This window comes from Drosophila erecta, unplaced genomic scaffold (assembly GCF_003286155.1).
Source record: "Drosophila erecta strain 14021-0224.00,06,07 unplaced genomic scaffold, DereRS2 tig00000000-arrow-pilon, whole genome shotgun sequence".
Lineage (NCBI taxonomy): Eukaryota > Metazoa > Arthropoda > Insecta > Diptera > Drosophilidae > Drosophila > Drosophila erecta.
In genome coordinates this window covers 6451126-6468726 of record NW_020825194.1, presented here as the reverse complement: position 1 = coordinate 6468726, position 17601 = coordinate 6451126, and the positions used below count along the sequence as shown (strand labels likewise).

The following is a 17601-nucleotide window of genomic DNA, read 5'->3' as shown; positions in this document are numbered from 1 at the left end:
AGTTGGCGGCACCGATAAAGGCCCGATAAATTTGGCCATGGCCCATCCGAGATTTATGTGACATTTCGGCCTGGGTTAGGGCTTCTGACTCCTGCGGGCTGGTAGGAAAATATTCTCAACTTGAAAAATGTGCCAGGATTAAGGTAATGAGAGCGCTTGACTGTAACTAATTTTATTTAAGCTTAGTTATCTGTTGGTCCTTAATAAGTGCTACAGCAAGTGAACTATTTGTCAAAACGTGAAAAAAATGTATTAAAACATTTTTACATTATTTCTAAGCATATGGCTTAATGCGGATAAAAAATGGCAAAAGGAAAAGCGGGGAAAATGGAAAAGGGCAACGGTATCATGGGACATACACTCCACTCGAGATAAAAATTATCTGGTTAACATGAGTAATGGCAGCAATAGCACCATTGAGTTGGGTCGTCAAACTTGTAGTTAAACATACAAAAATATTAAATGGTAACGTATACATTATGTTAAAAGGGTTTATGAAAGCAATTAAAAAAATTAATAATATTTCTACAATAATGATACATTTAATCAATGTACCATTTGAGCAAGTGCTTTTGAATAAGTACTTTGTATAGAACTTTAAATAAGAACTTTGACACGTACAGATTGCGCAGCTGCTTAAAAAGACATCGGGATAATAAATGGCGAAGCAATAACAGTTTAAAATTATTGAGGTGTCAGCCGCAGCGATTCATGCATAATTGCGGGGCCAATAAAACGAATGAAATGCCCGTTAAAATGTCAGCAACGATTATTGGCCTCCGACCTCTCCGATAGTTAAGCTTGAATTAAAAGTAAATTGTTGTGTTAAAGCCTTTGGGCGACGCTGAAAGGCGGAGATCATTAAAAATATGGCTGGCACAGCAGAAAGCAGCCAGAGCAGCCAGGAGTCGGGTGCAAGAGTCCTGCGGCAGACAGCTCAGACAGTCAGAGAGTCCTTGCTGGGACATGGACAGAATGGCAGTCAGCACATTAAAGGTAATCACAATATTTATGTGCGTTTAACGAGACGCTCGGCAGGCGAAATGGTTGAAACAAATCATTGACAGCTGGCACAGCAGCCACACATTTGCGGTGCTCTTCATTGTACGTATTTTTGGAACTTTTTTTGCCACCATGTTTTAAGACATTTGTTTTTTTTCCTTTTATTGCTGAGGAACTTGCCACAATAAATCAGGTTTTTTGTTCTGCTCAAACTCAATCTCCCTGGAGTCAAGTCGTAGGCACATTATGTGGACAAAAAATGGCAGCCGTAACAAATTGAATGTGAATCTTGCAAATTATTTTGTGAAATATTTTATTAAATTCGCATTAGAGATACAATATTTTTTGTAGCGAAATGCTGTCCTAATCTGCTGTTTTTTGCTTTTTATATCGCTATTTGTATTTGAATGATGGCTACTGCTGCAAAGCAATTAACAGCAAAATGTTTTTGCTGGTCTCTGTGCTGAGCACTTTTTTTGTGAAAATCGGTAATTTTGTTTTGTTTGAGTTTCCTGTGTCAAATAGGTTGCCCAACAAATTTCCTGTAAAAACGCCCAATTCTGATACATTTAAAAGAATGTAAATCAGTGGGTACTTCTAACGAACTTTGGGCCTAGGCATTGTGACCCAATTTCTCAAACGATTTAACTTGAATAAGTAAATTAGCTACATTTATCTGCATTCGGGTGAGCAGAACAACGAAACGGAATGTAAAAGATTCAATTAGGCATATTGGAGTGGCAGCAAATCAGTGGCACATTCAGCTGGAGATGATAAACTTTGGGCTGAAGTTTCCGGCAGCAGTGCAGCATACGAAAATAAATTCGTGGGGAAATGGAAAACCCGGGAAAAGTGATAGACAGTCTGTCTGCGTATCTTTACTGCAATCATGAAAGTATGTGTTTTGCCAAGAAGCGTGGGCGTATTATTGACAACTTCCTGTTATTGCCGGCCCATCCCATGTCAGTCCCGCCCTTTTTTTTTTGGTTCGAACCATCGGCATGTAAAATTTGTGAAGTGTAAAGTAACCCCGAAAAGTCAACAAATCAATGGCGGAGTTTCATTTTTATTTTGGGTCCTCTTTTATGTCTGTGAAACACGTAAAGTTGCGATTAGCCTGAAGTTCAATGGTAAATGGATACAAATAAATTGTGGGGCTTTCTTCCGCGATAAGAACGTGACGAATGGCAAATCATTGTCCCTTTTTAAGATTTACAGTTCCGTAGATGTGTAGCTTTTGAAAAAACTAATGTCTTCTGTGATATAGGGCGCGACTTGAAAAAATAAGTTTTATTTTTAAAGCTGCTCCCATAAAAATCTTCCCCCGTTTTCTACGTGTTGATTTATGAAGTGTGCTTAAGCAGCTGCTAAAGTACAAATATAAAACCGAGAATATCATAATCAATGCATCAAAAATGTCAGTTGCTGGGAATTGAAACAAACCAAAGCTGGGAATGCGATTTGCAATTTTACACGCACGTATCTCTGTGCAAATATGTATCTGGGGGATGGAATGGGATGGGAATGGCGTTGGATTGGATTGGATTGGGCAAATAGAGCTCATACGTGATATGGCTGGCACTTCCATTGCATACATCTGGACTAGCTGTCTTCAGCTCGGATCACTCCTGCTCCTCCATTTTGCCTAATGTTTTTGACGTGAATGGGTTGGGATGCAAGTGAATACGGTCGTTTGGGAGCTGAATGGGATTTCTGCTTCAATTCCCACAATATCTTTTAAGCAGTACGCAAAGACAAACTTCACCTTACATATGTTTACACAGCAAAAAAAATAATCTATTCTGGCCTCTCTCAAAAACTCATACTCATGGCAGTTCTAAATTTTCTATCCCCAAATTGTGTTTTTATAATGTTCAAGTTGGGGTGTTTGGTTAATCAAAATTGTTACAATATTTTTCTGCGTGCAATGTTATTTATGCGCATTTTCCGATCCTATTATCGCCACACAAGGACCTGATTAGCCGTAGTCCAAAACTTATAAGCTCGTAAAATTGTGTAAAAGGAGACCCCGCATATGTCGGCCGGATTGCATGTCAACGCTGGCCACGGCCAAGTCAACAACTTCATAAATATGTCGAGCATGTGTAGCTCGGATGACTGGCCCAACTCAACATCCCCAACTAGAAAAGTTCTCCTCCTCGGATGGCGGGACCCTCTGGCAGAGATTTGTGCCACATCATCGCTCCCGGCTGACCATTTTTACGCTTCCGTCTAACAACAAAATGGCATTAAACGCAGATCAATCACAATCAACACCGCTGACCCACATATCCCCACAAAGATACATGACTTGTGGTTGTGGAGGAGGGGTTAGAGATTGATTTTGAGTCGGGAATCGAGTTGTCCATATGTATATATGTTGTACAAGTGTGCGGTTGAGTGTTGACTGCTCATAACTGACTTTCCACTGATAGTACACCATTCTTTTTTGGGTAGCAAAGTTTTCTATTTACTCGACCTTCTGTGTGTTTTTGTGCCTCGCTATTTCGCCAACTTCCGCACTTGCTGGTTCAACAAATGAAGCTGCTAAGGAACTTAAGTTTTTCTTTGCCAACAAGTGCACTTGTTCAACTTTATCTTGCCTTAATTTCTCTATTAATTGGCAAACACCATTAAAGCTGGGATTCTGCAAACTGCCATGGTGGTTTCGCTTCTTTTTCCCAGTTGGTTAGTGTAACCGCCACTTTGTGAGAAATTGTCAACTATACATTTTGAAGTAAATTTAATTTTCTGCCAAGTTGCGGGGACTTTGACTTGGTTTATTCATGCACATCAGTCTGGCTTACTTTCTATAACTCACAACTGTAGTTGAGCTCTTTTCAGGTTGAAGTACATTTATTTGTACAGCTTGCGGACATTCCGATAATTTAAATGGGTCAAAACGTATCTGGCAAAGTTATTTTCCTATTCATTGCTGTGGTAATTATCCTCAGAAGAATTGCTGTAAATTTAACGGAGTGCTTTATTTTCCAGCTCCTTTACATTACTAAATTTCTTTTCCTGTATTGTATATTTTAACTCAATTTAATATACCTGTCGTCTATTCACTTTGAGTATAATTAAAATGTGTTAGGCAAAAACTCTTTACAACAACGTGGTAAAATCTTGTTTCTGCGTAAATCTTGTTTGATTTTAATTAAAAATTGTTGAAAGCTCACAGTTTTTGTGATATTCAAGAATTTTTGCTGAATATACTGACATGACTGAAATACTTTAGACCTGCAAAGCCGCTTTACAATTAAATTTTGTAATCAGTTGGTTCGTTATTATTTCAATGTTATGTACACTTCAGCAACTTTTTCAATAATTTTCCACTTAAAAGCCGAAGTTTTGTTATGCTTTGGTAAACCATTTCATACATTTTGATCGCATTACAACTAGAATATTTTGATAGCTACTTAATCCGAAAAAAAAAACGGAATATCAAATTAATTAGGCTGTACCAAAATAAAGAGGATTTTAATGCATTCGGACAATGATAGTTTACAATGTAAGCTCGTGTAATTATTTTCACATAACTCATAACGAATTTTCTAATAATGCCGCCGCCAAATTTAACGAAATGCCAACGATTGTAATTAAATAAACCTTAGCTGTCAACTGGTAAATATTTCCCTAGACCAGTAGTTGCAAAGTAAATGAGAGGGTATGACAACACGGCCATTAATTTGAAGTGAAATTCCGAGCACTATTTCGATCAATTTGCATAGCTGGAATAAAATGTACAATGTAGCGAATTGCAATCCTGGTGTAACAAGCATAATTGAGTCGCATTCGCTGAAACTGAAATCCAGGCGAGCAAATTAATTGGCGAGCTTAGCATGAGTTCGCATTCAAATGTTAAGATTAATCACTGTCAACTAAATGCGAACGAATATATAAATTGAATAGATACTTAAGCGCTAAGAGGGCGACATGGACATGGAGTCCAAGGCATGGCGCTTAGTAGTTGCGCAATCGCGGCGCGATACTCACTCAAACTACTTGCCGTGGCATAAATTGCAATTGCAATTCCAATTGAATATTGTGCACTCGGAATGGAAATTGAAATTACACTTTGAATTCAAATTGCAACTGTGTTCGGTGTTAAGAAAAATGTGTTAAACAAGCGGCACTGTCAATTGGCCAGCGATTTCACCGGAGGCGATTGACTTCGATGAGCTTCGTTTAGTCGGCTATCTTGTCTTACAAGTGAGTATCTCGAGCTGCACACACGCGTTGGCCAAACTAATGACTTGATTTCTATGCAAAATTAACTGTTACACAATTGGGCTTTGCTTTGTGTTTAAATATATTTTGTTTAGAATTTTTGAAAATATTTTTACAAATATTTTAGAACTGCTCAGTGTTTATTAAACAATGTTTCATTCAGCTCCTTGCGTTGTTGACAATTTTTACGCACTTGCCAACGCGATTTTTGCCACGCGGCGGTAACAGATTTCGCGTCTGGTTCAAACAAAATTTCGCATTGAACTGAATTTCTGTGTGTGGCATCGTCGTGCGGATTTTCCTGTTTGGGCTGCTGCTGTTGCTGCTGCGGCTTCTGATGTTGCTGCTGCTGCTCTTGCTGTTGCTGCGGCTGCGGCTGGTGTTGCTGCCGCTGCTGTTGCTGTTGCTGGTGCGCCGACGATGGCAACACGAAGGCACACGACAAGTGACCTGCCTGATTTCACCCCACATTTTCAGTTAGCCGGCTAAAGAAGCCGACAACTGGGCAGGCCAAACAGCTGTTCTTTGTTTATGTTGCCGGCTAACAAGAGCTTATTGTTGGGCAACATTCGGCGGGTTGCGAGCTTTCTTATCGCACGCTGATAACAGCACCGAATGATAAGCTGGATACCAGTTTTACCTATGCAAAACAATACGTAAATATATTATTCTCAAAATATGCGAGTAACGAAACCAATCTACTCTACTGCAAATTGCATCGCCATGTTTATGACTTTAATTGATTCCAGTGAAGTGAGGCAACAAAAATTCTGCTGACCCAAATACCAAAAAATTGTATTTTCAGTTCATTCAGTTTTCTGTGAACAGGCAAAATAAAAAAAAACACAAAAAAAAGGGAAACACGTACCCCACTGATCTTTAGTGCGTATAAAAAATGGGCAACATAAAGAAATGCTGCGTTCTGAATTCGTGACAAAAAGCCATCAAAATTCAGAAAACAATCATCAACAATCAAAGTCGAGTCGGTAATTTTTTATTAAATGCCGAAACAAAACAAAGCGACAGCAGCTGCATTTATGAGAACACCAATGAGCCACTCGATTCGAATCGCAAAAATTTGTTGGAAACTTTGGCAGCATCGCATAAATAAGCAAATTTATTTGTGTGATATCTGTAGCGGCAATTTATTTCGCTGTAGCATTTATTTATTGTGAACATTTTGTCATAAAGCACACGGCCCAAAAAGACGGAGAACAGGAGAAATTCTCGCTCGTCATGTTCGTCTGTCAGCGGGGATACTTTTAAATAAATAAACATAAATAATAAATAGCTCTTAAATTAAGCAAATAAATAGGCGTAAAATTATTTACTCGCCGGCCGTATTAATATATGTACTTTTTAATATAAATACAATAGCGAATGATGAAAATTACCAGCTGGTCGATAGCTGGTTGCTCTTTATAGCATTATTTCAGAAGTTCCATTTACAACAATAAGTTTTAAGACTTTCACGAGTACTTAACAAATAATTTTGTTGTCTGGCTCAACCTTAATTTACTCTATGCTTTCTTACGATTTATCACTTCTGATTCAATTTAAGAAGAAAAGTGCTCTGTTGTGAAATTCTCATAACATTGCTTAGCCATCAGACCGAAAATAGATAACTAAAATCGTGCAAGTGACGTATAATGGGTGGGCAGTCGCAAAGTATTCGGAAAATCTTGAAAAGTCTTAAGGATCTCGTTGACAGGCGACAAATTTATGCGTGAGAGAAGTGCTGCAACACTCACTTGCCTTTTAATTGACTCGGCCTGCAATTAAAAATAAAGAAGTGCCAGTGCAAACATTTCTTATTTCATGTGCATTTCGAAAGCTGTACAATTTGTGGTTACCATTTGGTTGATTTATCTGCGCTGCGGGGCCACTTTTTTGGGTGATAAATTTCTTGGAAATGTCTCCGCCTTAAGCAATTCTAATGCCGCGTCCCATTAAAATTTATCGCTTCGCATAATGCTAATGACTAATATTCATTTTGGGCTGGCTCACGTTCTGCTTGCCACAATGCTTCTGTAATTCAGTTGGCAGTTCTCGAATAATCAGTTCAAACACTCCATTGTATGGAACAGTGGCCAATCAAGTCCGTTTTGCCGGAACAACTAATAATGGTGATTATTTTTTCTATCACCATGACAATGTCACCATGAACGTCATTCAGATGGGACTCAAAGGCTTAATGGCAGCTTCTCTGCGCATTTGCAACAAATAAAGCCTGTCTGACCTTTGTTGCTTCCTCGAATGTTGCAATATTTATGCGCACACACATGCAGCGGACGGAAATTCAAGGCTCAACTGCAGGCCAGTATCTTAAATTATAGTCAACTGTCGTCGGCCGTTCATGGTGCATTTATATTTATGACTGGGATACACACAAAACGAATTAAAGAGCTGTTCTAGGGTCGTTTAAAGGTTAGGAAATGAGAGGGGTGTGCAATAAATGAAAATTATTCCCACAGATATCATCTCGTTCCTAATAACATTCGCATGCAACAGATTGTCAACAAAATGATTTGCTGGCAGAAAGGGGAGAAGGCCTCCTGCAGTGGCCCGCAGCCCACGCGTCGTATGCGCAATTTGCATAATGAGGATGTGGGGCAAGAAGTTGGCATGGGCATCATGGGCATCATGGGCATCATGGGTTTTCCGTTTCAAGGCACCGTCCCCACGGACAGATGACCCAATTTTTTAAGGGTCCTTCAGCACTTTATTGAGCGCCTTTCTCAGCGCCCATTCGCTTTGCATTCCCTTTATGTCTTAAGTGTCTGTAACCTGAGGCTAAGCGGTCTATTTTCAGCAGTCCAGACATGGCCTTAAAGCTAGTTGCCTACTTATGGATTCCTGCAACGCATTCGAATCATTCGAATCGCCTTGGATACACGGCAGCTCGATGAGGTTCAAAGGTAAATAATCGGATAAATATTTGTAATAATTTCTTGAGCGATGAACCACTTCCAAGCGAACAGCAAGTGGCATCCACACCCACACCCACAACCACTTCCACACTCACAATCAGATGCAGCTCATTAGCATTTGATTTGGCATCGAACCGAGGAAATATTTCCGGCAAAGCGGGCAAACATTGAACCTTTGCTCTGTGTCATTGCCATTTGCGGTTAGTTGAGCGGCAAAAGGTAAACAAATTTACGGGAAAACTCCCTCACCACCCGTGGTTTGAATAATGAAGAAGTGTTTGAGGTGTGAAAATAAATTTGGTAGCAAACGAAGCGCTGGTGTGAGTAATCAATATGAATGCTATTTTGATGCAGAGATCTATCATTCAGTGGTAAATATGTATATAAAATCCATGCTGTTTGTATATGGAAGTTAATCAAATGTGTTGGACCCATTTTGAAAAATAACCATAATGCCGAGCATTTCGATTATGTTGATAAATGCGGAATACGATGTAAATTGATCAAGAACACAACGTTTCACTTTATTTAAAAGATTTACACAGCTGTGGTCGAGTCATAAAAGAAAAGAAGTACAAATTGAAATAACTTGTAAACAGCAGACAACATGCAGCATGTTTCCTCATATTTTTTCAATATATCAATCTAGTGAGCTAGTGTAATAACTTCCAGCACCCTTCTATACCTCTCATTCATTTTATCTAAGTCACCCAAAGAACATACATAAATGTAAAATATTTCAAATACACTTTATATATTATTGTGCAAGTGCGTTTATTGGCACAACTCGAGGCCAACGAAAGTTTGTTTTGGTGAAGTAAACAGCCTTTGGATGAAGATGGTGCGCCCAATTCGTCGCAAAGGAATCGAGGAGGTCTACGGATCCAAAATGGATGCCTTGCATCCAGTCAAGTCGGTGGCGATATCCCATGCAGGTATGTCCAAGAAAACAGGGAGAACTGAGAGATCGGGCCCAGGCGGTCCAACTGGCGGTGGAGGAACCATTAGTTCCCGACAAGCCGATGCTCGCACTCAGCGCAGTTTTGTCACCGAAAATGATTACTACATCACCACCAATCTGCCGTTGACGGCGGCCAATCTGCGAAATTCCCCCGGTTCGATGGCGCAGCCATTAATATCGCAGATGGTTCCCGGCCATGTCCAGCCATCTCCGTATAACGCCATGTCCTCGAGGCGAAACCAAATGGCCAACAAGGCCAGTGGCCGTCAGCCGCCGATGAGCAAGGTGCCGCATTTTGGCCCGGCCGACAGCACGGTGAACAATAATGGCTATGGCGTGTCCAAGCCGAAGGAGACCTACCGAATGCAGCACCGTGGCAAGGGCAATACCCAGAGGAACGACTATCCCATGGATGACGACGCCGACTTCTCTGATAAGGAACTAATGGTGCCGCAGCAGGGAAACATGGGAAATATGCGCCGGCATAATCAGCACTCCCATGCCCATCAAATGCAAATGCAGATGCAATCCGGAGTGTTGCAGCATCCGCCGCAGCATCAGCTCCACCAGCAGCAGCAGATGTCCACTCACAACCACCTCAAGCAGCAGCAGCTGCAGCAACAGCAGCTGCAGCAACAGCAGCTGCAGCAACAGCAGCGCCTCCAGCATACCCATCCGCATCCGCATCAGAAGCAGTCACGTGGAAGACAGCCGGTTTCCACGACCAAGGTGCACGTGAGTACCGCCGATGACGATGAAGAGAAGGAGGACGATCCCGAGGAGTTCTTCGAACTAATCCGCCAGACCGTACAGACGGCAGTAGGAGTGAGTTTTGCACTCATTCTTTAGCTTAATATTAAATAATAAATCAAACGATCTCATTAGAACACCATATCCGACGCTCTGGTAAAGAACTTTCGCGATCTGAGTCACAAGATCGAAAGATTCTCGGGCGAGTTGAAGCAGACAAACGAGAACCTGGACAGACTGCAGGAGCAAGTCACTAGTAGTGAGTTGTTTACGCTTCACCTAATAATTTTTAACAATTTTTTTTGCATCTGCAGAGGTGGTTTACTATGGTGAGGAGAACTCCCGACACTTTCGGTACTTGTGCATGAAGTCCGAGTACGATAAAATGTTTTACCAGCATCAAACGCTGATGAACGGAAAGCCAACTCCTGAGATGTTGAGCCTTTCGAAGGCGAATTTAGAAGCAACAGCCTCGGCCAGCAAGAATTTAACACGGAAACCATCGAAACAACAAGCTGAAAAAGTGTTTAAGAATCCAAGCAAAATGCCTGTTAGCACAAAAAAGGACATAAACGAGTCCGTGAAGAACTCCAGTGCCTATCGTAGCATCTCCAAGTCCCAGCAACCAGCTGCACGAAGATCCTCATCGGACCAAAGTTTAGTTGTGAAATCCTCTGAAGTGGACATGCGAGAAGTCCTGGTTCATATTCAGCGCTACTGCAATCAGGTCCAACTTAAGGATATGAATGGTCAGATGGCAGCTGAACTGCCCAATCTTGAGGACATTTTAGTGCCGAAGAGTAATTCAATCGGTGGACTTTGTGAGCAAGCAGCCAAGAGCTCCAGGACCATCACAGGCTGTCAGAAAAAAAAGAAGGATGACGACACAGAGATGGGAACACCCATCGATAGTACGGATGAGACCTTCACCGAAGTGGATGACTTCCAGTTCTCCTCGGACATCTCGACCTGCAGCGAGGACGATGACTGTGGCCCCAAGTATCCAAGTGGAGCAACCACAGCCCGACCAAACCGCAAATTAAATCGAAGGGCAGCCAACACAGGCGCCGGAGATGGTCAGTAATGCCACTGGACTAGATATATATATAATGCTCAGCAGATTGGACAGATGAAGGAGCAGTTGAACTGAAGAAAGGAACCCTTTCCTAGCAATCGTCTTAATACTTATTTAAATATTACTTTTGGAATGACCTAAATTTTTCCGATAACGTAAAACAAAAAAAAATTGCATCATATGTTTCGACAAATTAGCTATAACTTATCGTACCTGCCGTACATGTATTAATTGAATTTATCTTTAGGATCACAACTAAACCATGTTCAAAATTCAAAACCTTCATTCTTATTGTATTATTTGCACAGCTTACATTGAGCATAAAACTGGCCTACTTGGCCCTTGGCAATCCCAATACCCGCTTAGTAATGCCCATTGGTGTCACTAATAACTGCATATTATATTGACTGCAAAGCAAGAACCAACTGAGCTGGCCAAAACAAGGCATCACCCCCAGGCAACCGGGTAAAACTGAGTCGAGTGGAAAATAAGGCCTAAGACCACCCCCACTAACCACTAGCCACTAGCCACTAGGCCTAACCTGCAGCTGCATTTTTATGGGCTTACGAGTGTCGCGGTTCTGCCAGTTCTTCCGCTAGTTCAGTTGGCCAAAACAGTTTAAACGTGGATGTGGTCCGTTGTGGTCCGGTGACATATTGGTGCGTCTATTCGAAGTAAAATAAATATTTAAATAACATACCAAAAATCGAAGACCAAAAGTGAAACTGAAATTACTTTTCGGCCAATTACAGCTAAGCCCCTAGAGAAAAAGAGCTCTGAATTAAACTTATGCAACGCGGCCAAGTGAAAATGGTTATTTTTCAACTGACGTTGCGTTTGACGTGAATTAAAAGTGTTATGCAAAGCCCCGAAACCCGGAAAAGCGCCCTACGAATGTCAAAGCCCAAGGCCCGAGTCTCGTTTCTATTTTCAAGGATATTCCACTGAACATTTGCATTGGATAGCCATAAAACTAAATGCAACATTGATAAACCAAATGGGATAGCAAATATTGTGCAAGCTATCAAGTGCTGAACTGTAAGACTGGCCAAAATTGCAATTACTGATCGGCACCTTTGACAGGCCACCCTTTTCCACCCTTTTCCACCCTGAAACCCGAAACCCTTTTGCCCAGCAAGTTGGCTAATTGCAATGACCAATATTTGAACTGGCTTCGTGGTGTACATATTTATTTTTATAATTATGGGAAATTGTACACTCGACGAGGAAAGCACTCAATTTTGTGAGTGACTATTTGAGCCAATAACCATAACAACCAGCGAGTGCCGGGCCTAAGCCAAGTTAGTCAAAACAAAACGGCCAAAACAGGTGCAAAACATTGCCACATCAGTGTTCCGCCTTCGGTTTTCCAGGGGGTGGGTTCGAAAACGGAAAAACTAAAATAAAACAAACTGAAATAGAGGCAAACAAAAATCGAATAGAACATAATTGCATTGTGCGGGCCACTGCAATACTGCACCCGTTAACACAGGGGCTTACCAAATCAAATTGGTTGTTCGTGGGCCAACAATAAATATAACATACGAGTATGTATGTATGATTTGAGTGCTGCGTACATCACTGGACAAATATAAAACGAGAAACGTTTAATTGACCCTAAAATCACTGAGGCGTTCAATTTGTGTTCCCTTGTTCTTCTTTTTTTGCCAACGGCTGTTACCAAAAACTATTGTGGCTCCGACTGTCAGAGGGCCCAGTGCGTGAATCTGTGTAATGAGTGTGTGCAGTGCCATAAATTCCAGAATTCTACTTCCACAAAAAACTCTATTGATTTTCCCGAAGTGAGAGAATATGCGAAACAGAAATATTTTCCACCGCATTACTTTGCACTGATAGTGGGGAAAATCACGAAGAAACGGACATGGAAAAGTGGAAACTGTGCCAAGCCAAAGTCTGTGTTAGTGTGACAATTTTTAATGCGATTAAAGTGCAGCACTCTCCACGCAGTCGGCAAAATGCTTGAAGTGGCCGGCAAAAATGGCAACAGCTAAAAATGAAAAAAAAATACAATACTGCCCACTGCAGCTAATATCCAACTTACCAGTTTCTTTCTCCCTTCTAGCAACCAAAAATAAAATAAAATGATATCAATTATCAGTAAATGTTGAAGGAAAGACTGCTGCATTGCTTAGTTATCAACGGACATTTTTTGTATTTAATTAAAAAACTTTAAAACTTTAAAGATGAAGGTCATGGACGCTTTGCAATCTGGACGGAGAAAGCCATTACCAGTTGGTGAGTGCTCAGTAAATGTCGTAAGGCAGAAGTGAATTGCAATGGAATGAATGGCAACTTGAGGGGATTTCTTATTCCGGGAATATTTCAAGACCTGTATTCTTCTCGAAATGCCATTCAAGTTTGAGTTGGTGTAGAAAATTCCCCTGCAAATATGATTCGACTGAATCCCCTTATTGAATAATTCAATCAATTACCCAGACAATCCACTCCGCTTTTAACAAGCCACCAAGCCAACCAGAACAAAGGCACTTTAACTTAAAGGAAGGAATCAACTTGTTATAACTTATGCGAATAAGATTTAATTCATGGTACTTCTCTGCAGCTCTCGTATGCATCCTAGTCACTGTGTTCTGCATCTTGGAGTGCCATGGAGTGGAGCTGACATCACCCACCAAGAAGTCCGCTCCCCTTCGAATAACCAAACCGCAGCCCACAAGTCAGCAGGCCAAGTCCATCAGTATTACCACAAAGGCCCCAACCACGGTGGCTGCAACCACCGATGATGAAGTCTCCAGCTCCAGTCCCAGCTCCGCCGATGGTCAGCTGGCCCCGCTCATCTCATCCACAAGCGAGGGACCCAGCAGTGGAACAACTGCCAGCTTGGTGCCGGAAATATGTCTCAATGGTCTGCAGTTGACGGTCAACAGTGCGGATGAGGGAACGGTTATACGGAAGCAGGAGGAGTTTGTCAAGATACTCGAAGGAGATGTGGTGCTCAGTGTCCTGACCAAGGATCCCGACTCCGCGTTGTTCGTTATCAATCGTGTGAACCAGGCGAATCTTATTATGGCAGACTTTGAAATTGGTTTGTAAAGAAGCGCCGTTTATATGCATTAAAAACAAATCTCTCATATTGGATTGCAGGAATTCGCGCCATCAGCATCGACAATGCCAGCCTGGCCGAGAACTTGCTCCTCCAAGAGGTTCAGTTTCTGCAACAGTGCACGACGTACTCGATGGGCATATTCGTGGACTGGGAGCTGTATAAACAACTGGAGCCTGTTATCAAGGACTTGGAGTACAATATCTGGCCAATACCGGGAACGCGGGCGCACCTCTTGCCCAAAGTTGCGCACTTGCTGCATCAAATGCCTTGGGGCGAAAAAATCGCATCCGTGGAAATAGCAACCGAAACGCTGGAGATGTACAATGAATTCATGGAAGCCGCTCGCCAGGAGCACATGTGCCTCATGCACTTCAAGAGTGACGAGAATGTTTACATCATGTTTGGCAATAAGCTAGCTAGTCACTTCAAGGAAAACGGCACTCTATTTTCCGTGCCCACCGATAGAACAGACGATGAATTCCTGGCAGGTTGATATTTACTTTTTATAATGTTCCCAACTTCTTCATTCATTTCTTCTTTTCTTTTTAGACTTACCAAACAGAGCTTTTGTGCTCATGGAAAACGAAATTGACCTGAGCACTTCCGTTGAATTGGACGCCACGCCCACCGCTCTGGACGAGATCCTGATCGGGAAGAGTGTGCTGCCATCGCGAGTGCTCAGCTTCGCCGGCTCCATAATCGACCTGATGAACTGGCTGCGCGGTTCCCTGTCCAAGCACTGCAAGCGAGGTGAGGAGCACGACTTGTATGTGCTGGAGAGTTGCTTCAACTTTCTGAACTTCATCGAGGACTGGCGGACATCGGAGTACCGACAAGCCCATGATACGGCTGAGATCCTGTCGCTGCTGCTGATGCGCAAGCTGGGTACCGCCATGAACTTTCAGATGTACCAGAAGAAAGTGCTGACCCTGGACAAGATCACGGGTGAATCGCGTACCGAACTGCGCGAGATTGCGTCGCAGAACTTTGTGACCAATGTGACCACGTACTATCACTACAATCGAGACAATCACACCAGCTTGGAGCTGAAGACCAAGTTCGGTCAGGTGTTCAACTGCCAGTATAGTGCTGGTGACAATAGGCGGTATCCATTCCTGTTCGATGGCGAATCCGTGATGTTCTGGCGCATCAAGATGGACACATGGGTGGCAACTGGGCTGACGGCTGCTATCCTGGGCCTGATTGCCACGCTGGCCATCCTGGTGTTCATTGTGGTGCGCATCTCGTTGGGCGACGTCTTCGAGGGAAATCCGGCCACCTCGATTCTCCTTCTGCTCTCGCTCATCCTCGTCTTCTGCTCCTTTGTGCCCTTTTCGATTGAATACGTGGGGGAGCAGCGCAATTCGCATGTGACCTTCGAGGATGCCCAAACTCTGAATACCCTGTGTGCAGTGAGGGTGTTCATCATGACCCTGGTCTACTGTTTTGTGTTTTCCCTGCTCCTCTGCCGCGCCGTGATGTTGGCTTCTATTGGCTCCGAAGGTGGCTTCCTATCCCATGTGAATGGCTATATCCAGGCGGTGATTTGTGCCTTCAGTGTTGTGGCACAAGTGGGCATGTCCGTGCAACTTCTGGTGGTGATGCACGTCGCCTCGGAGACTGTGTCCTGCGAGAATATTTACTATGGTCGTTGGTTGTGGGGCCTATTGGCCTACGACTTTGCTCTGCTGTGCTGTGTGGGCGCGTTGATACCCTCTATATACAGATCCCAACGTAATTATCGGGAGGGCATACTCATTGTCATTGGATCGGTTCTGATAATGGTGATTTGGGTGGCCTGGATAGCACTGTCTCTATTCGGGGACGAGTGGAGGGATGCGGCCATTCCACTGGGATTGCAGGCCTCTGGTTGGGCGGTACTGGTGGGCATCCTGATACCGCGCACCTTCCTCATCGTAAGGGGTATCGAGCGGTCGGATATTGCCCAAGCTCTGCCTTCACTCACTTCGCTGGCTTTCGCCCAGAACAATCAGTACTCCTCGGAACAGGTGGGTTCCTAGTAAATTAACAAAAAAATCTTAACTTAAAAATTAATTTTTACAGAGTGTTTACGAGTGCGTGAATCCCGCCATGCGGCACTGTTCACAGGAGGAGGTGAACCACCAATCGCCCAGTGAGATTCCCACGTTACCCCTCCGAGGAGGAGGCCCACGTCGCCAGCAGTTCTTCGCCAATCTCCGCCAGGCCAATGCCAACATCAATCCGCAACGTCCTCCACCTCGACCCCAGCAGAGTCCCTCCCGATCCTCGGTGTCCTCGCTGCCGCCCTCGCCCGATCACAACAAGATCACCCGTTTCTAGCTCATGAGGGCATAGTGAGGCACTTCTAGTCAACGCTCCCCGTACGTGAATTCAGCTAAGAACTGTCCAACATTTTGAATCACTGACGAACCAAGAACTTATAGAAGTTGATAAAATAAATAATAAATCGATACAAAGTAGTATAGTCACAAGCGCTTTTTTGGGCCTCCAATCTGAGCCGAAGCGCTCCTGTAATTTTTCCATCGCAGCAAATATTTTTATTAGAACGGTTTGTGCGCCTGCTAAGTGAAAGCTGCGAAAGCTCAGTGGCTTTCGCCTCCTTGCTCTTCCTTAATCGGACTATAACTCTAATTGGCTGGGCAAACACGTGACAGGGCAAACAGCGAAAGCTAGACGAGCCATAGGAGAAATCATCTAAGGCGAAACAACGACGGCAATCACAGGACCCGATATCCTTGTGCGTCACGCGACATTGGACGCCCATTTGTTTGGCCTTGGGGCAGTGGTTGTATGGCAGGGGGCCTACAGGAGGACGCTGACGTCAGGGTGACACTGGCCGGGGCAAGAACATTGACCATGGCACATGGACAAATGCGCAACAAGATATGCTATCAAGCCGCCACAAAGGCCGGCAAAAAAGCGAGGTTGCCGCAAACTACCGACTACACGCGACCATTTTAAATGGCGCCGATTTTGCTGACAATGCCACGCGCAAAACATTAGAGGGTTAAGGATGGTGGCCGGTGTGAGGTAGATCCCGTAGGATCCAGTCCAACCTCAATAAAGTTATGCTTTACCCTGTAATCTCGCCCGAAATCCCCCCCGAAAAATCCTCACAATCTGTGGTCTGTGGATGGCATACTTTTCGGGGCAACGCGAAAAGCGCTTTGTTTTCCGCGCTTTTTCCCGCACTGGCCGTTGGCATAATTTGCACTTCATTTGCCGACACACAAAAAGGAAATGTCTTGGCCTGCGAAGGATAAGGACAAGGATTCGCTCGTGGGCGGTTGCTCTGATTGCCGGGCGGCGATAGCACTGCGAAATGAGTTTTCCCCCGTTTGCCATTTTCCTGTTTATTTTCGTATGGCAGCCATGTTCTTGCGTCCTTGCGTATGCTTTGGCATAATTTCCAGCACAGTGTTTGCAATTAAATTCCGTGCTTCTGTGCGAGATTAGAGCAGAAATATGTCAGGGCGGGGGAACTCATGCCGCACCGCAGATCCCTGCAACCGCCTCCCATAATTGGCCATGTTGAGCAGCGCCTAATCTTGAATTCCGGCTGGAG

The 17601-nt window shown here is 43.3% G+C and overlaps 3 protein-coding genes across 5 annotated transcripts in view; 2 read left to right on the top strand and 1 right to left on the bottom strand.

Annotated features, from left to right (window-relative positions):
* Positions 1 to 5635, bottom strand: part of LOC6554529 (cardioacceleratory peptide receptor) — a 32953-nt gene extending 27318 nt beyond the window's left edge. The window contains exon 1 of the mRNA XM_026979935.1: positions 4999 to 5635. The gene's annotated coding sequence lies outside the window, so the exon portion shown is untranslated. The remainder of the gene's footprint in view (positions 1 to 4998) is intronic.
* A 3161-nt stretch (positions 5636 to 8796) lies between these two features.
* LOC6554527 (bromodomain-containing protein DDB_G0280777) lies at positions 8797 to 11303 on the top strand. The gene is made up of 3 exons (XM_001981690.3): positions 8797 to 9948; positions 10009 to 10132; positions 10188 to 11303. Exons 1-3 carry the CDS (start codon positions 8995 to 8997, stop codon positions 10955 to 10957), a joined length of 1848 nt encoding a protein of 615 aa, XP_001981726.1. The 5' UTR covers positions 8797 to 8994; the 3' UTR covers positions 10958 to 11303.
* A 213-nt stretch (positions 11304 to 11516) lies between these two features.
* On the top strand, positions 11517 to 16505 carry LOC6554526 (protein bride of sevenless). 3 transcript variants are annotated; one of them, XM_001981689.3, is made up of 6 exons: positions 11517 to 11607; positions 13032 to 13204; positions 13530 to 14012; positions 14072 to 14521; positions 14583 to 16042; positions 16098 to 16505. In XM_001981689.3, the coding sequence occupies exons 2-6, from the start codon at positions 13153 to 13155 to the stop codon at positions 16353 to 16355; spliced, it is 2703 nt and encodes a 900-aa protein (XP_001981725.1). In that variant the 5' UTR covers positions 11517 to 11607; positions 13032 to 13152; the 3' UTR covers positions 16356 to 16505. The 3 variants fall into 3 exon arrangements, with proteins under 3 accessions (XP_001981725.1, XP_026831443.1, XP_026831442.1); XM_026975642.1 differs by lacking the exon at positions 11517 to 11607 and adding an exon at positions 11644 to 12679 and having other exon boundaries at positions 16098 to 16482; XM_026975641.1 differs by lacking the exon at positions 11517 to 11607 and having other exon boundaries at positions 11644 to 13204; positions 16098 to 16482.
* Positions 16506 to 17601: the final 1096 nt, after the last annotated feature.